At 44.2% G+C, this 23,250-nt stretch overlaps 2 protein-coding genes across 3 annotated transcripts; one reads left to right on the forward strand and one right to left on the reverse strand.

Moving 5' to 3' along the window:
• Positions 1-209: 209 nt before the first annotated feature.
• On the reverse strand, positions 210-15,681 carry LOC133465179 (midasin-like). The gene is made up of 6 exons (XM_061747674.1): positions 15,486-15,681; positions 8,455-8,589; positions 6,730-7,168; positions 5,047-5,289; positions 4,747-4,967; positions 210-4,089 (listed from the first exon to the last, which is right to left on the reverse strand). The coding sequence occupies exons 2-6, from the start codon at positions 8,586-8,588 to the stop codon at positions 2,040-2,042; spliced, it is 3,087 nt and encodes a 1,028-aa protein (XP_061603658.1). The 5' UTR covers position 8,589; positions 15,486-15,681; the 3' UTR covers positions 210-2,039.
• Positions 15,682-17,142: 1,461 nt separating this feature from the next.
• Positions 17,143-23,021, forward strand: june (JunE proto-oncogene, AP-1 transcription factor subunit). 2 transcript variants are annotated; one of them, XM_061747632.1, is made up of 2 exons: positions 17,143-17,291; positions 21,095-23,021. In XM_061747632.1, exon 2 carries the CDS (start codon positions 21,248-21,250, stop codon positions 22,277-22,279), a length of 1,032 nt encoding a protein of 343 aa, XP_061603616.1. In that variant the 5' UTR covers positions 17,143-17,291; positions 21,095-21,247; the 3' UTR covers positions 22,280-23,021. The 2 variants fall into 2 exon arrangements, with proteins under 2 accessions (XP_061603616.1, XP_061603618.1); XM_061747634.1 differs by lacking the exon at positions 17,143-17,291 and adding an exon at positions 17,305-17,782.
• Positions 23,022-23,250: the final 229 nt, after the last annotated feature.

Consider the following 23,250-nt stretch of genomic DNA (forward strand, 5'->3'; position numbering starts at 1 on the left):
TTCTGCATTGGGTTCCAGTACATTCCAAGGCTTGGAGCTTGGCCTTGGCAGTGCGAAATGTCCTTTGTTTAATTTACATAAAAAGGGCATTACCAAAAATGTTTTGATTTTTCCTTTTTTGACAAAACCAGTTCTTGGTTCAGTATATGTTCACAGAATATTGTACCCTTGCACATATACAGTATAGAAAACTACACCTGCACTCAATACAATTTGTACACTTTTATTATTTTCAATGTTTAATTTACAAATCCTACCAGACATTTTTGGATGAAATATTTTGTTATTCCTGTACATATTTACACCTCTGACTTGAGTGCATTCAGACATTATTTTATACATTTGCAAATCCCATGGTGCACACATACATTCAATAAGCTCCATATTCACCTCACATTTGAAAATATCAATGCTATCATAAACGTCATGAAATAGAAAAAGGAAACTTGTCACCTCCCGCGGCATTTCGACAATCCGAGGTATGACTGGAATCGGGTGGGCCGTAAAACTAAAAGTACGATCATGCAGTGATTCATCACCCCGCTTCTCTACACAGCGCAGAACAGTTTGTTTGTAGCACAGTTGTGAAGTGTCGAAAAATAATCTGTAAAAAGAATCTGTTTTGGTACTATTCTGCTAGCCTACGAACCAAAGTCGGACTTTGGGCTTCTTCATTCAACTCAATATGTATTCAAATGTTATTGTTTTGTACTTATCAATATAAACTATATGTATGATGCTGCAGAATGTTAATATGTTGCAAATGTTGGTAATTGCCTGTATAGGTCTTAAAGACCCTGTAAAGTGAATTTAGAGCTTTGTTTCTCAATACATGATATGTGTTTGAAGATAATTACTGAGAACTATGTAGTACTGAATTGTGGAAATATAGCGGTAAACTGTTTTTTCACCATTTCAGTTTTCGGGCCTGGCTCAAACAGCGCACAGTGATACATGTAGGAGTGAGGCATGAGTACTCCCCATGCCCCACTACATAAGAACTTCAGCACCTTAGTTCACATCTGCGATTATCTAGCGCAAAGGTAACATGCAGTTAACTAGTAAGCAAAACCTACACTTTGAAAATTCATCTTCACTTAAAATAGTCCAGTGGGGTGGCCTCTTTAGAGCGTCCTGTTGTTGGCCAGGAGTGCATGCACGAGAATGGCGGAAGAATAGGGACAGAAATCATAATAAGCCGGCGAGTCGACAGTGGCTTCATGCTTTCGAGTGCCTCGTTGTCACGGTGTGGAAAAGCCCAACAACAACCCGGAAGTTAATTCCCGGTGATGTGACCCAGCCACCGGAGGCTTTAAACAGATCCATTTTCTCAAAGCTGTAGTAGGCAGTACTGGGGAGTAACTAATGACAAATAATGACATTATGTAATTGAATCACAACATTTATGCAATTGTAATCCGTTTCATTTTTCAGTATAATAATGCCCAGGATGCCTTTTTTCAAGCTATTCTAGTTGCTCTTTTCCATCTCGCAAATTGAGATTTCTCATTCATATTTGAGATGTCCTTAAGGTGTCCTTCATTTTCATATGATTGGCGATATCACGGCACCATGTGGCGTGTGGCGACCAAGCGATGACTGCAAGTTATGCTCTTTCATCCGCAGTTACATTACAAATTAGAAGTATTGTTGTAAAACACAACATATGGGTATGTATTTTGTAACGTGTATTTGCATGGCTCGGCAGCGCTTAAAACCCGAAAACGAGTTGAGTTATTTGAAGTGGGCAGGTCCTGGAATATTATGCCAGGACCAAATGGTGATTTCAAATCCCCCCCATTTTGCAAGCCTTTTGCATTCGATTGCCAAAGCGCATCGACGTCAAACTTGAACCATGTCGCAGATTCATTTTGACCGATGTTATTCATAAAACAGTCGGGGGAAACAAATTGGATTTCGAAGGCAGCCAAGATGATGAGTCCTATCGGATCAATCCATTGGTTTGATTCCTCTTTTCATTTTAAGATCAAATTCATCGAATCAAATACCAGAGCTTCTTCTCTATCCTCCTTTCATGATTATTTAATGTCTTCACCCTTCTTGGTCATTTTCCAGCTGAGAGACCATTCCTTCTTGAGCAGACCGTCATCTTCATGCGACAGTCCTTTGTGTTTCGCACGCTGGTGCTTTGTAGAGAAACACACGACTTTATCTTCATGCGGCTTTCTCCGGCCACAGATCCTCCAAGATTCGCGCCAAGCCTGCAGCTCCTCTTGCTCTCCGTCCATGTCGTCCTCTTCGTCCTCTTCATCGCTTATTCTGTGGGCCACTGCCACCACGCAAGACTGCTTCCACGAGGAGAAGCTCGTGTTCAGTTTGTGGAACTGCAGGTGAAGCGGGACGTTCGGGTTGCGTTTGATTGGCTCCCTGGACTTCGGATCCTTCTTTTCCTCCTCGATGTCTTCTTCTGCCTTATGTGCTGCCTCTATGTCTGTGTTCACAATGATCTCGTTGTTTTTTGGGGCTTTGCTGAGAGGGCTCTCCTCATTGTCATCAACGTCCTCCTCCTCGTCTTCACCCAATTCCTCTTGGTCGTCTACATCGCCTTCTTCTCTTTTGTGATGGTTTTCGGCGTCCTCGTCAAAGGATACATTTTCTTTCTCGTCGTCAACCTCGACCTCCTCATCTTCTGTATCCTGCAATTCTTCATCTGCTTTTTGTGTTTGTTCTTCCCTGTCGTTCCTTCTCTCACCATCAGCTTGTTTTTTCATATTGTTCTTGTCTGTAGCATCGCTGGCCCCTTCATCATTGTTATCCTCTTCTGCTTCCGTTTTGTCTACATTTTCATCCCGGTCGTTTTCTTTGTCCTCTTCATCACCATCATCATCAGTTGCAACATTTTCCATTTTGTCCTGCTCTTCCACCTCCTCAAGGTCTTGTCTCACGTCCTTCCCTTCAGCCTCATCCCCGTCATTCCCGTTCTCTTCATCCTCCTTCTCCTTGACCTGCTCTTTCTCCTCCTCAACCTCGTCCTCGTCCTCGTCCTCATCCTCCTTCTCCTGAACGTCCTCCCCCTCATCTTCTTCCTCTTCATCAGTAACATCTAGTCTCTTTATCCTGTGCGACTGTGTTTCTCTCGCCGGCTGTTCTGGAACTACAGTTACGATTTTTTCCTCCTTATCCGTGTCTCCATTATCATTAGCCTCTTTGGTAGATTCTCGATCTGCCTCTTCATCCTTAACCTCGTCCTTCTCATCTTTTTTTTCATTTGCAATGATTTGAAATATCTCCTTGAGCTGCAGTGTGATGTTCCTGTATACTTGCTTTTCCTCGACTTCCTTACCATGCTCCTCCTCCTCCTCCGTATTTGTAGCAACCCCATTGCCCATGTCCCACACAATTAATTCCTCATCCTCCATAAATTCCTTGTCTCTATGCAGTTTATGTACTCCCGTTTCTTCCCCCTCGTTCAAATTGTTGCCTTTATACTGTCCATTCGCCTTCTCGTTTTCATATTCAGTCATCATCCCATTGTCCCCATCTTCGTCATCCTCATGATTTTGGATGCCATTACTAGTCGGCGGTTTCATCTCATGCCTTTTGATGTCCTCTTCAAGCTCTTCACCTTCCTCGTCAACCTCTTGTCCTTCCTCATCTACTTTGCACTCCTCTTCATTTTCTCTATCTTCATCCTCCTCACTCACATCAGTCTCATTTCGATCATTTTTCCCGTTATGTGCGTCTGTCTTCCCGTTTATATCCTTTTCATTGTATTCAATCTCTGCGTCCTCCGCTTCCTCTTCCTCATCAACTCCTTCATCCTCCTCGTCATCATCATTGCCACTGTTTTCTTCCTCCTCTATTTCCTCACCTTCTAACTCATCCTCCTCATCATCACTGTGCAGTCCTTTATCCTCTTCGTCTGTGTCACTAAACAATTCGGAGTCATCATCTTCTACCTCTCCTGGTGGGTTCCATCTTTTCAGAGTCTTCCAAGAATCCCACCACTCGGCGGCATCACCATTCCCATCGTTGAGTTCTGATGTGAGGAGGGAGTTGAGAAAATCACGTCTCCTTGTCATCATGTTGCTGTGCTTTTGATGGGATTGTAGTGAGGACATGCACCACCTGTGGGCACAATATACAGAAGCTTAGTTCCACATCGTTTGACACGCTAAAAAGAACAAGTGATGTTGGCCTTTGCCTCGGTGCTTGTGTATCAGCATTCAATGCTCGGTATGCTCTGCTTTCACTTATCCTATTGCAGTGCTGTAGGTGGGGACCTGCAAAAACCATGCCGCATCAACACATCGACACGAAACACTCACCCGTAACATGAAGCAACAATAAAGAAATCGAGGGTTTCCTGTGGCTGTTAGAGCTAAATATTCCTAGACCGAGGGCAGCTAGAAAGCAAGTAAGGAAAGACTGTGGAGTATACTGCTGCAGTGTCCAGAGCCAGGGCGCAGCAGCAGGGTAAGATAATGTTTTTTTCATAAAATGTTACAAACTTACAATTGAGGTGGATTTCCGGGTCTGAGAAAGCGTTCACGTCGAGTGGAAGCAAAGAATACTCCGAGACACGGGCGGTTGTATTGAACAAGCCTTTGTGTCTTAACAGCTGTTTACATGGTCGGTGACCTCAACCCCAGAGATAGGAGAGCCCGCCTCAGAGAGCCCAGTATTTCAAAATAATAATAATAATTCATTTCAATCAAAAATATTGAACACACTTTCCGAACATATGTTTAAAAGTAGGGTAAACTTGTATGTGTAACATCCCACCTGAGCTGCAGCCTGTAATGCCAACAAGAGCTCCAGATATTCTCGGGAGCTTCTTTTTTCTCCAGAGGAGGTGCAGATACCAGCCAGGACTTGTTCCACCCTGGCAGGAACACATCATCTATCTTCATAATTTCAACCGTGAGCTCAAAGAGTGTGCAGTCTTCAGGTATAACTGCAGGTTTTAAAAGCCTCCATGAATCCTCCCATCCTGGAGGCTCATCCTATTTGAGATAGAAGTAGTACTGTTTAAATGTTGGAATCAAATAATAAAAATAAATCGTTATTGACAATCAACCCCACCTGCTCCAACAGCCGCTGTACTTTGTCACACTTGTTCTTGAAACTTTGTTGGAAAGCAGGCCACTCACAATCCCACTTTTGCTTCTGTTGTCTGAAGGCAAAGTTCATAATTTTCCAGGTGCCGGCCCATACAGGAAGATGATATACTCCTATTTCCGGATAGGGAATCAGAGCTCTGTCGAACAAAATATCCCATTGGAATTCTTTCTCCTCAGAACACTCTGACAGCGTTGTACCCTTTACCTGTAACACAGAACAGTTTTTACCTTCGCCAGGAACAAACCTACAGTTGTCTATAGTCAGAATCAGAATCCTCTTTATTTGCCAAGTATGTCCAAAAAACACACAAGGAATTTGTCTCCGGTAGTCGGAGCCGCTCGAGTACGACAACAGACGGTCAATTGACAGAGAACACTTTGGAGACAGAAAGACAATGAAAAAAACAGTCACTGAGCAATAAAGGCTTCATAGTTATCTGGTAATGTCGGTACATATTTGGATGCAAAATGATGCAGAGTCTACTTGCTTAAACCAACAGCAAAAAATGTCAATCCATATTGTTCTTTTTTCTCCGGGTAGTCCGGCTTCCTCCCTTATCCCCCCAAAATCATGCATGGTTGGTTAATTGAGAACTCTAAATGACCCACAGGTGTGCATATGAGTGTGGATGCCTCTTTGTTTATATGTGCCCTGTGATTGGCTGGCGACCAGTCCAGTGTATACCCCACCTCTCGCCTAAAGGTAGCTGGGATAGCGACCCGAGGGAGGATAAGCGGTATGGAAAATGGACGGATGGATGGATGGATGGCATTACTCTTTTTTTTTTGTTGTTGTTGTCCCATTCAGGTTGAAAATGTACTGCATTATTTAATAAATATTATGTACAAACCGGTGGATGACTGGTTAGCACATCTGCCTCACAGTTCTGAGAAACGGGGCTCAAATCCCGGCCCCGCCTGTGTGGAGTTTGCAATTTCTCCCCCTGCCTGCGTGGGTTTTGTCCAGGTACTCCGGTTTTCTCCCACATTCCAAAAACGTGCATGATAGGTTGATTGAAGACTAAATTGCCCGTGAGTGCAAATGTGAGTGTGAATGGTTGTTTGTTTATCCATTTTCTACTGGTTTTAAGCAAGGTGCTATACAAATTGAAGTTAGTGAGCCATCCCTGCTCTAGACTATCCTTGTTCAGGCTGGAATCTATCACATATGACTTTAGGTGAGAGGCAGAGTCAATCACAGAGCACATACAGTATAGACAAATAAAAGACTCACATTTGCAGTCACAATTACTCCCGTGGGTGATTTAGATTCTTCAATTTATCTAACATGCATTGCTTTTAAATGTGGGAGGAAACCAAAGTACCCAGAGACAGAAAAAAAAGGTACTTAAAATTGTACCCAAGGGTTTGGGCTTTAAATGTAACAATTATTTTTCAATAAGCAAACAGAAACAGTAATTTAGCACTGCGTATGTAAAACAGAATACGATTTTTTAAAACACGTTTGACTGAATAAGATTCATCGGAATGTTCCTGTTCCTATTTCGCCCAGTTGAAGAGATCCCGTATCAATCTCATGTGTAATTACGCTTGGCAATTGCTTTTAGTTCTCAATTTTATTGACACACGTTATTAACTTGTTTTTGAAACACACAATTTTAATGGACAAGTTTTATCCATTTACCTGCTTCCAGGATTGACTCCAGTCATCAGTCGTCGTGTCCTCAGGCGCTGATGGATTTCCAGCAGGTTTGTACTTGCTGTTGCTGACCACGTCTATAGCTGTGAATCCTTGGACTCTGGTTTTTGACTCATTGGCCCTGAGAAAAAGATACTTGGGTGGTTTCAGACTCATCCAGGACTCTCTCCAGTGTAACCGAAATATGTCCACTTCAACTTTACGCTTCACTGTAAGAAGAGGCTGAGGAGACACCCTCCTAGAAGGAGTTGGCGGAGGTTTACTTTTGGGTTTGGGAGGAGGGGGTGGTACAATTTTGAATTTGATTCTTGGCTTTTTTTTTTCTGCTTCCTCTGAGGTGACCCTCTGAAAGTCAGAGGGTTCGCCTTTTGTCTCATCCCCATCGGCCATCAGAGCCCAGTGATAGTTCCACTTTGAGAAAAGCCTGAAGACAAACACAAAGCAAAACATTTTCACGTTTTTCAATGTTGAGAACCATCCAATGCTAGAATGAAGAAAATCATTTTATTACTGGAGGGCCCGAGATCAAATTCCGAATTCCTAGTTTGAGTGAAGGAGCCTCTAAGCCAGTGATTTCCAAACTTTATGGAGACAAGGCACATATTTTACAGTTGAAAAATCTCACGGCACACCATCCATCCATCCATCCATGCAATTTCGGAGCCGCTTCTCCTCACGCGGGTCGCGGCCGTGCTGGAGCCTGTCCCAGCTATCATCTACAGGCAATTTAGAGTCTTCAATGAACCTAGCACGCATGTTTTGGGGATGTGGGAGGGAAAGCGGAGTGCCCGGAGAAAAGCCACGCAGGCACGGGGAGAACATGCAAACTCCACACAGGCGGGACCGCACAGGCTGTCTGCCCCACTTGTACACTGACTGAGGAGTATCTGCAACATTTGCACAATCGACATTGTCCCAGATTATCGCGCGACTCGTCACTTTAAACCGCATGCGCTCCTTGAAGTCTCAGCACCCTTTGCACAATGCTCATTGCACCGTACTCTTGCTATATTAGTCATTCAAACTGCTCTAAGTGACAGAGGACTCTGCATCTTTTGCACAATTGTCAAAAAGAAAAGAAAAGAAAATGTACCGCCATTACCAGATAACTATTAACCCTTTATTGCTCAGTGACTGTTTTTTTTCCGGTCAATGTCTTTCTGTCTCCGAAGCGTTCTCTGTCAATTGAGCGTCTGTTGTCGTACTCGAGCGGAGACAAATTCCTTGTGTGTTTTTTGGACATACTTGGCAAATAAAGAGGATTCTGATTAAACTGGAAAAGCAAACAAGCTATTAACATCAATCAGTGGCTAAATCTCATCATAGAAAATATTGCAGAATGAAAAAATATCAGCAGAATGAAAAAATCAATGACACATATGCGTAGTTTGCTGGTCACCTTTCCTCAACATGCTAAATCGAGACTCTAGATTCCTTTGCCTGACTATGGTGCCATTTGACATTTGACAATAGCTATTGACTATTTTCATAAGTGTGAACGTAGAAGAAGAATGAAGAAGAAGAAGAATCACCTTTTCTTGTCATGAACACGCATGCATGCATGCACACGGAATGTGTTCTCTGCATTTTACCCATCACAGTGAACACATACACATGTTAGTGGAACACACTGGAGCAGGTTACTTATTCCATTAAAGTTACAAGTGGGTTCAGTGTGTTTGTGATGAAAATTGTTCATGGCATGCTCACAGTTTGAGGGAACTTTTCTCTTTCAATGCCGCCTCCTGCTTGCACTGCTCTGCTATTGTCTGCGCTCTCTTCTCCCACTGATCTCGTAGCCGCCCGTTGCTGAAAGTCCTCTGCTCGCCTTTCTTTGACAACATCCTGTTTCCAAAAACAAATCCCATTTATGTTTGATTATGACTATTTTTAATGAAAGGTCATCATCATCAAAGCCATCCAGTACGTAGATATCCATCCATCCATCCATCCATCCATCCATTTTCTGAGCCGCTTCTCCTCACGCGGGTCGCGGGCGTGCTTGGAGCCTATCCCAGCTGTCATCGGCCAGGAGGCGGGGTCCACCCTGAACTGGTTGCCAGCCAATCGCAGTGCACATACAAACAAACAACCATTCGCACTCACATTCACACCTACGGGCAATTTAGAGTCTCCAATTCATGCATGTTTTGGGGATGTGGGAGGATACCGGAGCACCTGGAGAAAAGCCACGCAGGCACGGGGAGAACATGCAAACTCCACACAGGTGGGGACGGGGATTGAACCCCGGTCCTGAGAACTGTGAGGCAGACGCTCTAACCGGTCGTCCACCGTCCCACCCATAATAATAATAATAATAATAATAATAATAATAAACACCCATGTTACATAAATCAAAATTACAGCAAAATTATGGATACTAAATATGGTCTAAATACGCTACAATATAAAAAGGTGCATAAAACCCAATGTGGTTGTCACATTTCTTTTACCTGTACGGGTCACTTGAAAGTGTATGCCATTTTATGCGTGACCAACAATCCTTTTCATTTTACAGGATATGACACAGAACATAATTAGCTGATAGAGAGCTGAGATAGTCATTGTCAAAGATTAGATCAAATGCAAATTCTTCATTTTTAGTAAATTATGCGATATTGAACCAATTTCAACTTTCTTGGAGTAGGAATACTACAACCCCAATGCCAATGAAGTTGGGACGTTCTGTTAAACATAAATAAAAACAGAATACAAATTATTAATACAAAAGAACCATCCGGACTGTTATGGACGCAAAGTTGAAAAGCCGGCATCTGTGATGGTATAGGACTGTGTTCGTGCCAACGGCATTGGTAACTTACACATCTGTGAAAGCATCATTAATGCTGAAAGGAACATACAGGTTTTGGAGAAACATATGCTGCCATCCAAGCGACGTCTTTTTCACGGACGCCCCTGCTTATTTCAGCAAGACAATGCCAAACCACATTCTGCACGTGTTACAACAGCGTGGCTTCGTCGTAAAAGAGTACGGGTACTAGACTGGCCTGCCTGCACTCCAGACCTGTCTCCCATTGAAAATGTGCGGCGCATTATGAAGTGTAAAATATGACAGCGGAGACCCCGCGGGGACCGGTGAACAGCTGAAGCTGTACATCAAGTAAGAATGGGAAAGAATTCCACCTACAACGCTTCAACAATTGGTGTCCTCATTTCCCAAACGTTGATTGAATGTTGTTCAAAGAAAAGGTGATGGAACAAACGCAGTGGCAAACATGAGCCTGTCCCAGCTTTTTTGGGAACGTGTTGCAGCCATCAAATTCTAAGTTCATGATTATTTGCTAAAAACAATCAAGTTTACCAGTTTGAACATGAAATATCTTGTCTTTGTAGTGTATTTAATTAAAGATAGGTCGAATATGATTTGCAAATCATTGTATTCTGTTTTTATTCATGTTTAACACAACGTCCCAAGTTGATTGGAATTGGGCTTGTACAATGGACCCCCCGCAAATTCTCCGAGAATTGAATTTTTGGGGCGGAGGAACCGATCCTGCAATATTCGCAGTAAAACTCACTATTTTGGCAAAATACTGCATAGAGCAGGGGTGCCAAACTCCTTTCCGTTCAGGACCCAAATTCACCCATGCTTGATTTCAAGTGGGCCGGACCAGGATATTTGTGGCCTAATAAGCTAGAAATAATGACACTTCCCATTTTTTCCCCATTGTCGTGGTGCCAATAATTCAAAGTAAATTTAGAAAACATTCACATTTATTGATTGTAATTTATTGCATGTTGCAAGTCACATGAGCAATCTTAAATTTCTTCATAAAAATGAGTTCAATTTGAATAATATTATGAATCAGTGTTTTCATTTCCACGTGCAACTTTCACGTCACAGCGGCTCTATATATTACATGTAAAACAAGTTAAGATCCACCTTGGAAATTATTTTAAATCCCCATCCATTTCCACATCCATCTGGAAATCTTGCCAACCTCAACTGACTCATCACTTTTCAGAAAGAGCCTTGTAAATGTCCACATTAAAATGCAAGTCATGCCAGCGCCTGAAAAGAAAACAACCATTCCACCAAATCAACCTCTTTTGAACTCAGGCTGTTGACCGATATTTTGTAATATGCAGTGTCTTCAAATATTTCTATAGGAGGTGGCACAGCATTTTATATGAAGTCAACCTACTTTGCTCCTGAAACTTGGCCTTTTTTTAAGAGCATCAATAACGTGCGTCAAATCCTGAGTCATAGAATTTTAAAATGGAATTTAAGTGATAAGTGGTCATTTAAGTGTTCCTCAGTGCGACCTCCAGTCGACAAAAATGAGCAACAACAGTTATTTTGGGGGAAAAACGGTTGTTGTTCTCTGTCCCCACAGGCTGGATTGGACACCCCGACGGGCTGCTTTTGACCCGCAGGTCATACGTTTGACACCGCTGATCTACAGTATGTACATTATGATATTGATTGTTTTGTACCATCTTCTCAGATGATAAAAAGTGGATATGTGTTGGTCTTGAATTGAGACAGTGAACGGTGACTGTCGGCCGTAACCACGTCAAAAAAACCCATCAGTTGTCTGCTCAACCTTCTGCCTCTCACGCGTCCACACATTCCAAATGCTCCCCAGGCCCCACCTCGCTCATCCAATCACAAATCGAACAGCAGTCATGTTTTGCTTTGTTTATACCAACCATGGTTTGCAGTGGTGTGTATCACGAGAGCTGTTCCCATCCTATTTTGACTCTCTAGCAAAACGAGGTAACCAAATAGCCCATTTTCTCATGGAGTGCAACCTCTCAAATGTCCGACACTGTCATCGAATACCGTGTTAGGCTAAAACATGGAATCCAGCTCCTGTACATGAAAGCGCATATCCTAGAATCTTGCGTCCTATTACCAGTGATAGAGTATTACCACATGGTCTGTTATTAAGTGTCAGGGTCAAGTATTTGGTTGAGTTCCCATGAATTGCACGTTGATGTATGACGGGGCAAACTGTGACATGAGATCCCATCTATGCACACACACACACACACACACACACACAGTTGTCACAAGCAACTGAAATCAACAAACAAGAAGAAACCACCTTGAGCATTCATTGCATTATAACCTTTATAAGCACTATTTAGTGACATTCAATTGATATAATGATAATGCTATGATACAGCAAAGTATTCACACAACTTCAAGTTTTCCACATTTTGCTATGTTACAGACTTATTCTAAAGCTGATTTGAGTATAGTTTTCTTTAATAAAAATCTACATAAAATATCCAATAATGACTAAGTAAAAACATATTTTCAAAAAAATTTTACATTCAAACATAATAGGTACATAAGTGTCCACACCCTTTGCTCAGGCGCATCATCCTTGAGATGCTTCTACAACTTGAATGGAGTCCGCTTGTGGTAAATTTAATTGATTGAACATCATTTGAAATGGCACACACCTGTCTATATAAGGTCTCATAGTTGACAGTGCGTATCGGAGCAGAAACCAAGCAAGGAAGTCAAAGGAATTGTCTGCAGACCTCAAAGACTGGATTGTGTCAAGGCACAAATCTGGGGGAGGATAAAAAAGAATTTCAGCAGCATTGAAGGTCCCAAAAAGCACTGTGGTATCGATTATTTCGAAATGGAAGAAGTTTGCAACCACCAGGACCCTTCCTAGATTTGGCCGTCCGACCAAGCTGAGTAACCGGGGAAGAAGGGCCTTGGTCGGAGAGGTGAACAAGAACTCAGGCGGAGCTCCAGTGTTCCCTTGCGGAAATAGCAGAACCATCCAGAAGGTCTACAATTGTTAACGCACTCCACCAAGCAGGCCTTTATGGTAGAGTGGCCAGACGCAATCCACTTCTCACTAAAAGGCACATGGCACCTTAAGGATTTTCAGACCTATCCATCCATCCAGCCATCCATTTTCTACCGCTTATCTGAGGTCGGGTCGCGGGGGCAGTAGCTTTAGCAGGGACGCCCAGACTTCCCTCTCCCCAGCCACTTCATCCAGCTCTTCCGGGGGGATCCCGAGGCGTTCCCAGGCCAGCCGAAGAACGTAGTCTCTCCAGCATGTCCTGGGTCGTCCCCGGGGTCCACGGTTGAACGCCTTCTCCAAGTCCACAAAACACATGTAGACTGGTGGGGTGAACTCCCCTGCACCCTCGGGGACCCTGCCGAGGGTGTAGAGCTGGTCCACTGTTCCACGGCCAGGACGAAAACCACACTGTTCCTCCTGGATCTGAGATTCGACTTCCCGACGCACCCTCCTCTCCAGTGATCCACTTGTAGTTGGAACACACCCTCCGGTCCCCCTTCTTAAAAAGGGGGACCACCACCCCAGTCTGCCAATCCATAGGCACTGTCCCTGATGTCCAAGCGATGTTACAGAGGCCTGTCAACCAGGACAGCACCACAACATCCAGAGCCTTTAGGAACTCCGAGCGAATCTCATCCACCTCCGGGGCCATGCCACCGAGGAGAACCCAGACTCTGCTTCCTCATGGGAAGGCGTGTCGGTGGACTTGAGGAGGTGGAGTTGAAGTATTCTCCCCACCGACTCACAACGTCCCGAGTCGAGGTCAGCAGCACCCTATCCCCACTATACACAGTGTTGATGGTGCACTGCTTCCCCCTCCTGAGACACCGGATGGTGGACCAGAATTTCCTCGAAGCCGTCCGGAATTCTTTCTCCACGGCCTCACCGAACTCCTCCCATACCAGAGTTTTTGCTTCAACGACCACCAAAGCTGCATTCCCCTTGGCCAGCCGGTACCCATCAGCTGCCTCAGGAGTCGCACAGGCCAAAAAGGCCCGATAGGACTCCTTCTTCAGCTTGACGGCAACCCTCACCGAGTTTGGGGATTGCCGCCACGACAGGCACCGACCACCTTACGGCCAGAGCTCCGGTCGGCCGCCTCAGCAATGGAGGTGCGGAACACGGTCCATTCAGACTCGATGTCCCCCGCCTCCCCCGGAACATGAAAAAAGTTCTGTCGGAAGTGGGAGTTGAAACTCCTTCTGACAGGGGATTTTGCCAGCTGCCAAACATAGAGAAATTCTTCAAGAGAACTTGCTCCAGAGTGCTCTGGAACTCAGACTAGGGCGTCGATTCACCTTCCAACACGACAACGACCCAAGTGCTGTGTGTTACAGCCAAGATAACACAGGAATGGCTTCAGAAGCATGCTTGTGAATGTCCTTGAGTGGCCCAGCCAGAGCCCTGACTTAAATCCATTGGAACATCTCCGGAAAGACCTAAACATGGCTGTCCGCCGACGCTGCCCATCCAACCTGACTGACCTTATGAGGATCTACAGAGAAGAATGGGAGAAAATGCCAAGCTCGTAGATACATACCCAAAAAGACTTGAGGCTGTGATTGCCGCCAAAGGTGCTTCAACAAAATATTAAGCCAAGGGTGTGAATACTATACTGTACCTATGATGTTTCAATGTTTACATTTTCAATAAAACGAGACCAACATCTACACAAGTATATTTTAGCTTTTAATAGCAGTTTTCGATGCAATACGTTTTGCTCACATTGTTATAGGAACAGGTGTGTACACAATGTACACAATGAAGCAAGACTAGTCATTCAAGTCTCTCTGAACCCTCTCGTAAACTTTAACGCAACAAGAAAAATGCTGGGAAATACTTGACAACTGAGTGACATACATGTTCACTTGAATATATTTCAAACCTAAATTGTTTGTTTTTGAAACACACGAATGAACTGAAACCAGGATAACCAGCTGATAAGAAATTTGAAGAATACATGTGAGAATATTGAAACTTGTTACTGATGTGTAAATTGAAGACCAGAGCCTATAATCCTTGTCTGTCAGCCGGGCTCAAGAGTGTCTCCGGTGATAAGAGAGGCTGACCTAATGCAATAACTATTATCTAAAATTAGGGAATGAGCTTAGATCTCCATTGCGCTGAGGTCACCCCAATCAAACCACTGAAAATGCAATTACAGTTGTCTCAGTTCGCTGAGTTGATGCATTCGCACCTTAAAAGAGCTTCAGACATTTGTTTGTGTCCCAGTCTTTAAATCTTGAAAGTGGCAAAGGTGAGGATCTGTGAAAACCATTTGGGGTTTCATCTTTCGTGAGCCAAGTTCCATACAATTTCACATCTTCTGCACACTGATGTCGCCCAGCTTCACCAACATGGAGAAATCTGACGTCACACAACGGTGGCGGTCCCCACAAAGATTGTATCAACTAGATTTGTATGTATTTATTGCTTATACTATTGCGATTTAACACAAACTTGTGTGCGGTTATACTGTATCACTATATCCCCTCTGCATGTTGTTAGGTGAAAATTGTATATATATATTTTTTATTTGAATTACAGCCAAATAAAGACAGGTTTGTCATCTGGTAATAATAGTAATTTAGAAACAAATGAGATTACTTTATCATGTCCGTTAGCCATGGTTTTTTCTTCACCCTCAACTGGTCGCCAGCCAGTCACGGGGCACATACAAACAAACAACCGTTCACACTCACATTCACACCTACGGGCAATTTAGAGTCTTCAATGAACGTACCACGCATGTTTTGGGGATGTGGGAGGAAAGCGCAGTGGCCGGAGAAAAGCCACGCAGGCACGGGGAGAACATGCAAACTCCACACAGGCGGGGCCGGGGATTGAACCCCGGTCCTCACAACTGTGAGGCAGATGTGCTGACCACCTGTACAAAATACAAACTTGAAAAGAAAACTGCAGAAAAAAAACCTCAAAACTTACCTGATGTCTTTTTGTTCAGTCAGTTGGTTTCCCTTTGAGTGTTTTTACACGGCCCTTGCTATCAATAAATATAAATAAAGGTGAAATAAAAGTATATATCCAAGGCCAGTATATCCTGTCTCTACCGCAATTGCCTTTAGTCTGTCTGTCTTGGTCCGTTTGGCTGCCAGCTTAAACAAGCCCAGCCGTGTATTAGCCGTGCGGATAGCAAGTCTCCCTCCTTGCTATTTTTACATCGTATGTGAGTCGATTCTGAGCTGCAGCTCTAAATTTAGTGCGGGAGGGATGCAATGCCGAACACGAGGACTCCAGCCTGCCAGGTGAGAAGTATCAAATCAATGAAACACGTCAAGCAAAAAGTACACGACAACAAGAGAAACACAAGATGGCAGCTGCCTGTGAGCAAGGCAGCAGAGTCATCCCAAAGGAATGTGCTGAATGCTCGAGCCCACTGCTTCTACGAACCGCAAATCGATATTGGTCTAGACATGAAACGGTATGATCATTTCTTATCACGAGTGTAGAGCAGAGTAGCCAAATATTGTACTCAAGTAAGAGTACTGTTACTTTAGAAATAACTGATTAAAGTTCAAGTCAAAAGTAGTCCTCCAAATAACGATTTAAGTAGGAATAATAAATCACAAGTCACTAGTCACTTCTGATTTATTGTTTTTAAATCAAAGCATCAACATAAAAAACAATTAAAATAACTAAATAACGCGAAAGTGCAGATGTATATATTACTGAGCAATATCACTTAATCTACATACATAATAAATACAATCTTTGTAAAATAACAAATGAAGGCAAATTCAGCTCCAAGAAACGGTGTTATATTGTTTCTACTTGTTAAACAGCACAAAAACAGCACAGTATCTCAATAGCTCAAAAACAGCGCAATATCTCGACATCATTGTTTATTATTATGACAGTTTGGAATTTGGGTACAGATTTGACCAAAAATCACGGAGGTTGACGAGCATGAGTTGAACTGTGCGGGGCCACATAAAATGATGTGGCGGGCCGCATCTGGCCCCCGGGCCTTGAGTTTGACACCGCGATCTAGACCGCCGAGCTGTGGTTCCGCTGTGGTTCGCGCCCCGATTCCCCTTGTCCGTTCTGTCCCTGAAAACCCTTTTCTGTCTGGCTGCATTTTCAGTTCAACATCAGAACCATTCAAAAATGCAACCATAAGCAGAGGGAGTTTTTCAAACCCCCCTCATTTTATTGCCTAATAAACACGACAGCGACTTGAAATCACTCCCTATTACTTCGATATGATTTGACTGTAATGGCCGCTGGGGGGCGCCAGAAGGCCTGTAACCTGGCTTTGCGCTTCATTGGCCCCAAAATGACACTTGAAATGAGCCAATCTCATACAAGAGTTTACTTCCAAAGGTGATCATGCTTTTATACATATATTAAATGCCAAAGATTCATTACATTTGGAGCGATTGACAGCACTGCATGACACTGAGTTGAGTATAATATAATATGAGTGATTTCCATGGGTTCAATATTACACTATGTCATTCTTATTACTGGAGCTCTCTCTTGCACGTGTGCAGTTCAATGCGTGTGTGGAATTTGGAGTGTTTTTCTTGCTACTCCAATCCATTCCAAATTCAAAGCAAAAGTAGAAAAGAAGAATAACAGAAACGTCACCGCGTGAGTCACTTCGCGGTCGGAGACCAGAAGAGAGTTCGTTTGCTTGCGTGCGCGCGCGCGCGCGCGGCCGCGCGTGTGTGCCGACTGACTCACTGTGTCTGCTCTCAGATGCTTCGACATCTCGCTGCCTTCTTCTTTGTGAGTATTTACGATTTTGATCGCCCATATTCGCAATCCCACCCGCTGTTTTGCATGTGATCTTTTTTTTCCCCCATTTTATTTTTCTTGCCCCCCATCGTCGGTTTGTCCGGGCGAGGATGTTCGGTCACGTTCGGAGCTCGAAACGCCGGTGCTTCTTTAAGTTGAGCAGTCGATCAAACTTGATTATTTCAGCGCCATTGCTCATTTTTATTTGAGACTCGGACTTGGATGACGATGACGATGATGATGATGATGATGATGATGATGATGTCTTTTTGCCTCCTGTCCCATATGAGCGAGATGATTTACAATCATACAGTACAGTACGTGAAATAGAAGTTTTCCCACCAAACTATTGAAGGACTGTGTACTATAGGTGGCAACGTCGAACTTGGGTTTGCTTGTCACGTGGTGACATGATGAGCCGCTTTACTGATCGTGATGCACCCAAAGGTTACTTCATATTGTCACTTGGAACCAAGATTAAGGTGATCATTGTGCTTCATTTCTCATGACAAAATACACTTGGAAGTGTCAACCAAGTTTTCTTATTGCTTTTCCCCCCCCCATTTTATAATGCTTTTATCATTAATAATTATGAAAAGCCAATTGCCCCCTTGTAAAAATCACATCATATATATATATATATATATATATATATATATATATATATATATATATTATTTTTTTATTTTTTATTTTATTATTATTTTTTTTTAAAAAATAGAACCATGTAAAACAACGTGCTGTTAGTTTTGAAATAGGTTTGACGAGTCGCAGGCAAGGCTTTTAGTGCTTGAAAGTGAGATATAGTTCATGCCAAAAAGTGGCCAGGGCAAAAGCTTGATCACAGTCGAGAGATTTTGTGTGACTTCAGCGTAGTGGCATAATGGTTACGGTGGCTGCCTCACAGCTCTGGGGTTCGGTGTTCAAATGTCAGCGCTGGCCTTTGTGCGCACTTGGCGTGTTTTCCTCGCACTTACAGTGTTGCTTGTCTCCGGGCTTCCTCCCACAACCCTAAAACAACTGAACACGAAAATATCCAGAGCTCTGAATATTTGTGTGAATTGTTGTTTACCTTATGCGCCCCACGACGCGTAGCACACTGCGTCTCGCCCACGCTCCAGCTCAACCGGGAACCTACGGAGCACAACAACAACGATGGATGGATGGATGGATGGATGGATGGATGGGTGGATGTTAGTCATCATCATTTACACCTCGTGAGCCACCTTGAGCCTACTGTACGTTGTGCAGGCATGGGAGCATGAGAGGACGGTGTTGGTTGATTGATTTTGGTCGTTTGGGAGTTAGCGAGCGCCACAAAAAAAGTTCCTTTCTGTGAAATATTGTGGCGGGCTGCTTCAATGCAGCTCATCGGTTTTGGATACCGCGTGTCCTCATTCGGGTCACGGGTGAACTGGGGCCCGTGCCGGCTGAGTTCAGGCGAGAGGAAGGCCACGCTCGCTCGACTGCTCTTCGGTCAGTCAGCGTCGCTCGACACTCACGTCGAGAGCCTTCGAGTCGGCGAGTCGGCGTGTTTTGGGAATGCTGGGACGAAGCCCGGAGCAAAGCCGCGCGAGCGCACGAAGAACATGCGGACTCGGCGCAGGACATTCGAACACAGAACAAACATACGAACCGTTCATCAAAAGGTGAACGCTGCAAAAAAACAATCCTTTATTTTCAACATCTACTGGCGCGGTAGCCTGCTTGCTGACTGACAGACGAACAGACACAAATAAAGCGCTCTGATGGGCTTTTTTTTCTCTTCGGACCACGATGGAAATGTTCCCCCTGCCCCGGAATAGAAACGCACTACGGTCCTGTCGTCCGCGTGTATCGCGTCGCGATGTGTGTCAGGGTTAGGCTTTGACGTTTGTTTGAAATTGTCATTGCGCCTTAATGAGAATATTTTGGTTTGTTGCATGCGCTCTATGGCACAGCAGTAGAAACTGAGCGAGGGCTCCTGCGGCAGGCTCACCCTGAAGACTTTTTGGAGGTAATCTATGAATTGCTGGACTTTTGGGATTGTGAATTCGGTGTCACCTAAAGAAGGTGCCGTCCTCATTTCTGAAAGTCCCATGTTATTTCCTTGGTGTCGGAGATCAGAGTGAGGATGTTTTGCTCGTTGAACTGAGGTCTGAACTCTTGACCACCAACTTGTGTGTTCCTCCCACAATGGAAGGGTCAACTTGCTTAAGCGGGTTCTCCACCAGCAGAATTGTCTACTCATAAATTTGGAAGGTTGCTTCAACCTAAATTCACTCGTGGCTCCTCATTGCGTCACTAGTACTGGTCCGTCAGACTGCTCTTCCTTACTAAAACCCCCCAAAACCCCAACTACTCACTAGTTGGGTTTGAGCTCATGTCATTGTCTCTCTGTTCCCCCACGTCGCAGTGACCGCCTCACTTGTCTCTATTAGGACTCTAAAATGAATTGTTTCAGCCATGACTTTGTTTTTGTTTTTTTTCCTGGCCCCGCAACTGTTCCAAATTATAATGCACAACAGAGTTTCAAGACCTTTTATTGGTTTTAAAGAGCTGGAAATGGTCACGAAGCATTAAGAGTCCATATTTACTGAAATCCTAAGGTCGTTTAAACAAAAACAGTTCCGTTTGAACATAAGAACATGTTCATTGAGCTGGGGAGTATTTTGGGAATTTCTGCTTGAATTTCTTTGGAGGATGCAAGAATAGCGTCCCAGAGCTGTCATTTGGATGTGAACCGCCTCCCACCCGCCTAGATCTTTTGCTTGAGGATGTTCCAAAAGTTCTCAGCAAGGTTGAGATTGTGGATCGGGGCCCACACCATGAATTTCTCTCCTTTAAGGCGCATAGCAGCCAATGAAGCTCAGGGATTCCTTTCAGCATGAGATTGTGCAACCCTGGACGGTGCAGACGGATGGAGTAGCGGACAGTCGGTGGCTGGCTCCGACGTCCCAACAAGTCTGTGACTTTAGCGAGGAGATGGCGGATTCGTGTTTTGGGCCAGAGCGCTGGTTGTCTCCTTGAGGGTCCCTGAAGGCGTGAAAGTGACCACTGGAAAGTATGCAGAGTTTCCTCCATCGGTCAAAAAGCAGAACCGCGCTGTCTATAACAAAATCATCTTAATGCACGAGAATACCTCCGGCTGCAATACATTGGCTGCAATGTGCACCAAGGAAAAGAAACTCGGGGTGTTTCCCCTATCCTTCCCGGACCTTGACCCTCTCGAGAGCCTTTGGAGCATCCTCAAGCAAGATCTTTTGCTACTGCAAAGATCGACGAGGGCGGGAGGCAGTTGAAATCCAAACAGCAGCGTCAGGAGGCTATTCTGACATCATGCAAATTCAACGGAGGTAACAATTGTGAAGCTGCTATCAAACCAGGGGTCCTCTGTCAAAATGTAACTGGACCAGTCAAGATGCTTTTGGTTGCAATAGCTTTTGATTTCAGTCAATGAGCTCCTAATTCAAATTCAACATGACTATTTTCAGCTCTTTAAAACCTACCGAGTGTCCTGAAACTCTTTTGCGTGTAATGATTTTATGATGATTATTATTTGAATGCTGTTATCACTGGGAGCTTTGTTCGAGAGCATTCCACGTATGTTCTCACAGTTGATAACTTGAAAATTATGCTGTTGCCTACTTCGGAAAATCTGAGAACAATCTAATTTGCATAATATTTTGGATAGCAGTGAAGTAGAGTCAAGTTTGAGAGTCAGGTTCTCTCTTCCAACATCAGTGACCTTTGACGTTGAGAAATTGTAATATATCCTTGTTAACATATCCACTTTGTCTCATTTCCACTTCTAGACCAGCTTGTTTTCCTGCCAAGTCTGGGATTCTATTCTTCTTGCTGTCTTGTTCTTCATCCTCCACCCACCGACGTCAGTGAAACGTTTCAATCTCTTATGATATTGAGGTTAATCTGATTATGAAGATTACCTCGAAGAGAATTCCTCATCAATGACAGCCAAGATGGAGACTCCTTTCTACCATGACGACTCCCCCGCTATCCACAGCTTCAGCCAGTTTCCAGAATACGAGCGTTACGCTGGAAACAAGATGTTAATGTGTAAGAAGGCCATGTCAATAGGAAGCCATCATTTCCCTGGCAGCGGTAGTAGTTTAGCCGGAGGAAGAGGTACGAACCCCAACAACCTTGGACTTGCCAACAACAGCTCCCTCATGACATCATCGGCGTCCTCGGCTGACATGAACCTGCTGAAGCTAGCCTCTCCTGACCTGGAGCATCTGATTATACAGTCCAACCAGGGATTGGTCACCAGCAGCCCTCTGTCCACCTCCACCAACCCGTTCATGTATCGAAACCAGGCCACCAACGAGCAAGAAGGCTTTGCCGACGGCTTCGTCAAAGCGCTCGCGGACCTTCACAAGCAGAACCAGCTGGTGGGAGGTCACATGTCGCCATCGTCCTCCTCCGGCGTCTCCTTACAGGCATCTTACCAGAGGAACTTGATGTCCACTAGCGACATGCCCATCTACACCAACCTGAGCAGCTACAGCCAGGGCCAGATGGCGTATTCTGGAGCGCAGATGACATACAGCGGTAGCTCAGGCCATAACGGCGGTGGAGCCCCTCCACACCACACCAGAGGTCTGGATGCCCCTCAAACTGTCCCTGAGGTTCCCCATTTACCTGGAGACCCTACTTCGCCACCTTCCCTCTCCCCCATAGACCTAGAGACGCAAGAGAGAATCAAAGCTGAGCGCAAAAAGCTGCGCAACCGGATCGCGGCATCCAAATGCCGTAAGCGTAAACTGGAGCGAATCTCGCGACTCGAGGAGAAAGTGAAGATCCTGAAGAGTCAGAACTCAGACTTGGCCTCCACCGCTTCTATGCTGCGGGAGCAGGTCTCTCAGCTCAAACAGAAGGTCATGAGTCATGTTACCAACGGTTGCCAGATTGCCGTCAGCTCTCCCAACAAATCTGGAGGTAGAGGCGGCAGTGCTGGCAGCGAGGACTCCAGCTGCTGAGGAGGGGGCATATCAGAAGACCAAGGGAAGGAGATCAATCAAATTCATGGTTTGTCAAATGTGGGAATTTCACTTGCGCTCGATGTCGTTAAAACAGCTCGGTGCAAGCGGCTCGCGATCGGTTAACGTCCCGTGGAACAAAGGGGTGGTTTAACGACACTTAGCCAGAGATACCCATGGAACACGAGTGAACGTGATGGGGGACTCATAGAAGACAAGAGGTTCCTTGTCCATGAGGAAAGTTCAATGGGGATGAATATTATTTATAAAGACAGTTGAGCAGGATTTGACACAACTTTGAAACACTTCAAACAGCTGAACTGTTATTTATTTTCTAACTATTTTGCATCTCATCACACTTCCAGTTGAACTTATTTGTATTATGTTCAAATGGGCTTTTTAATCATTGGAATTTTACAACCAGAGTTGAGAACGTGTATGAATACTTCACTAAAATCGGTGGTGTGATTATTGAGCAACTTGTTGAATACTTTCGATTCGACTCTGACTGTACTTTTGAATTTATCATTTGAAAAATGTACCGTCGACCAACATGTTGATGGAATTCGCTATTCTGTTACGTTGCTGTGTTTGGTTTGTGTTATTCGATTTCATTACGTGTGTACAGATCAACTCTGGTTGAAATGTCAATTATGGGGATTATTCATGTGTTGCTGCTGGAAATTCTAAACGTTTATTATTGCCACTTCATGTCAAAAAAAATAAAGTCTAATGATCGGTCGTTACTTGTCGCCACGTTTGTCTTTGGGCTGATGGAAACTTTCCTTGCTCAAGTCGAAACAGAGATTGTTTGACATTTTCAACGGATGGTCTAACCTGACGATTTCAAATCTCTTTCTTTAGAGGTCATCTGCAACTCGACAAGTTCTGCCAACGCAAAGAGGAAAGACAAAAAAAGAAACATTCAAATAGAAGTAATGGCACGGTATGCGAGTTTTCTACTTTGTATG

The sequence above is a fragment of the Phyllopteryx taeniolatus genome, chromosome 15, assembly GCF_024500385.1.
Source record: "Phyllopteryx taeniolatus isolate TA_2022b chromosome 15, UOR_Ptae_1.2, whole genome shotgun sequence".
In the NCBI taxonomy this organism is placed as follows: Eukaryota; Metazoa; Chordata; class Actinopteri; order Syngnathiformes; family Syngnathidae; genus Phyllopteryx; species Phyllopteryx taeniolatus.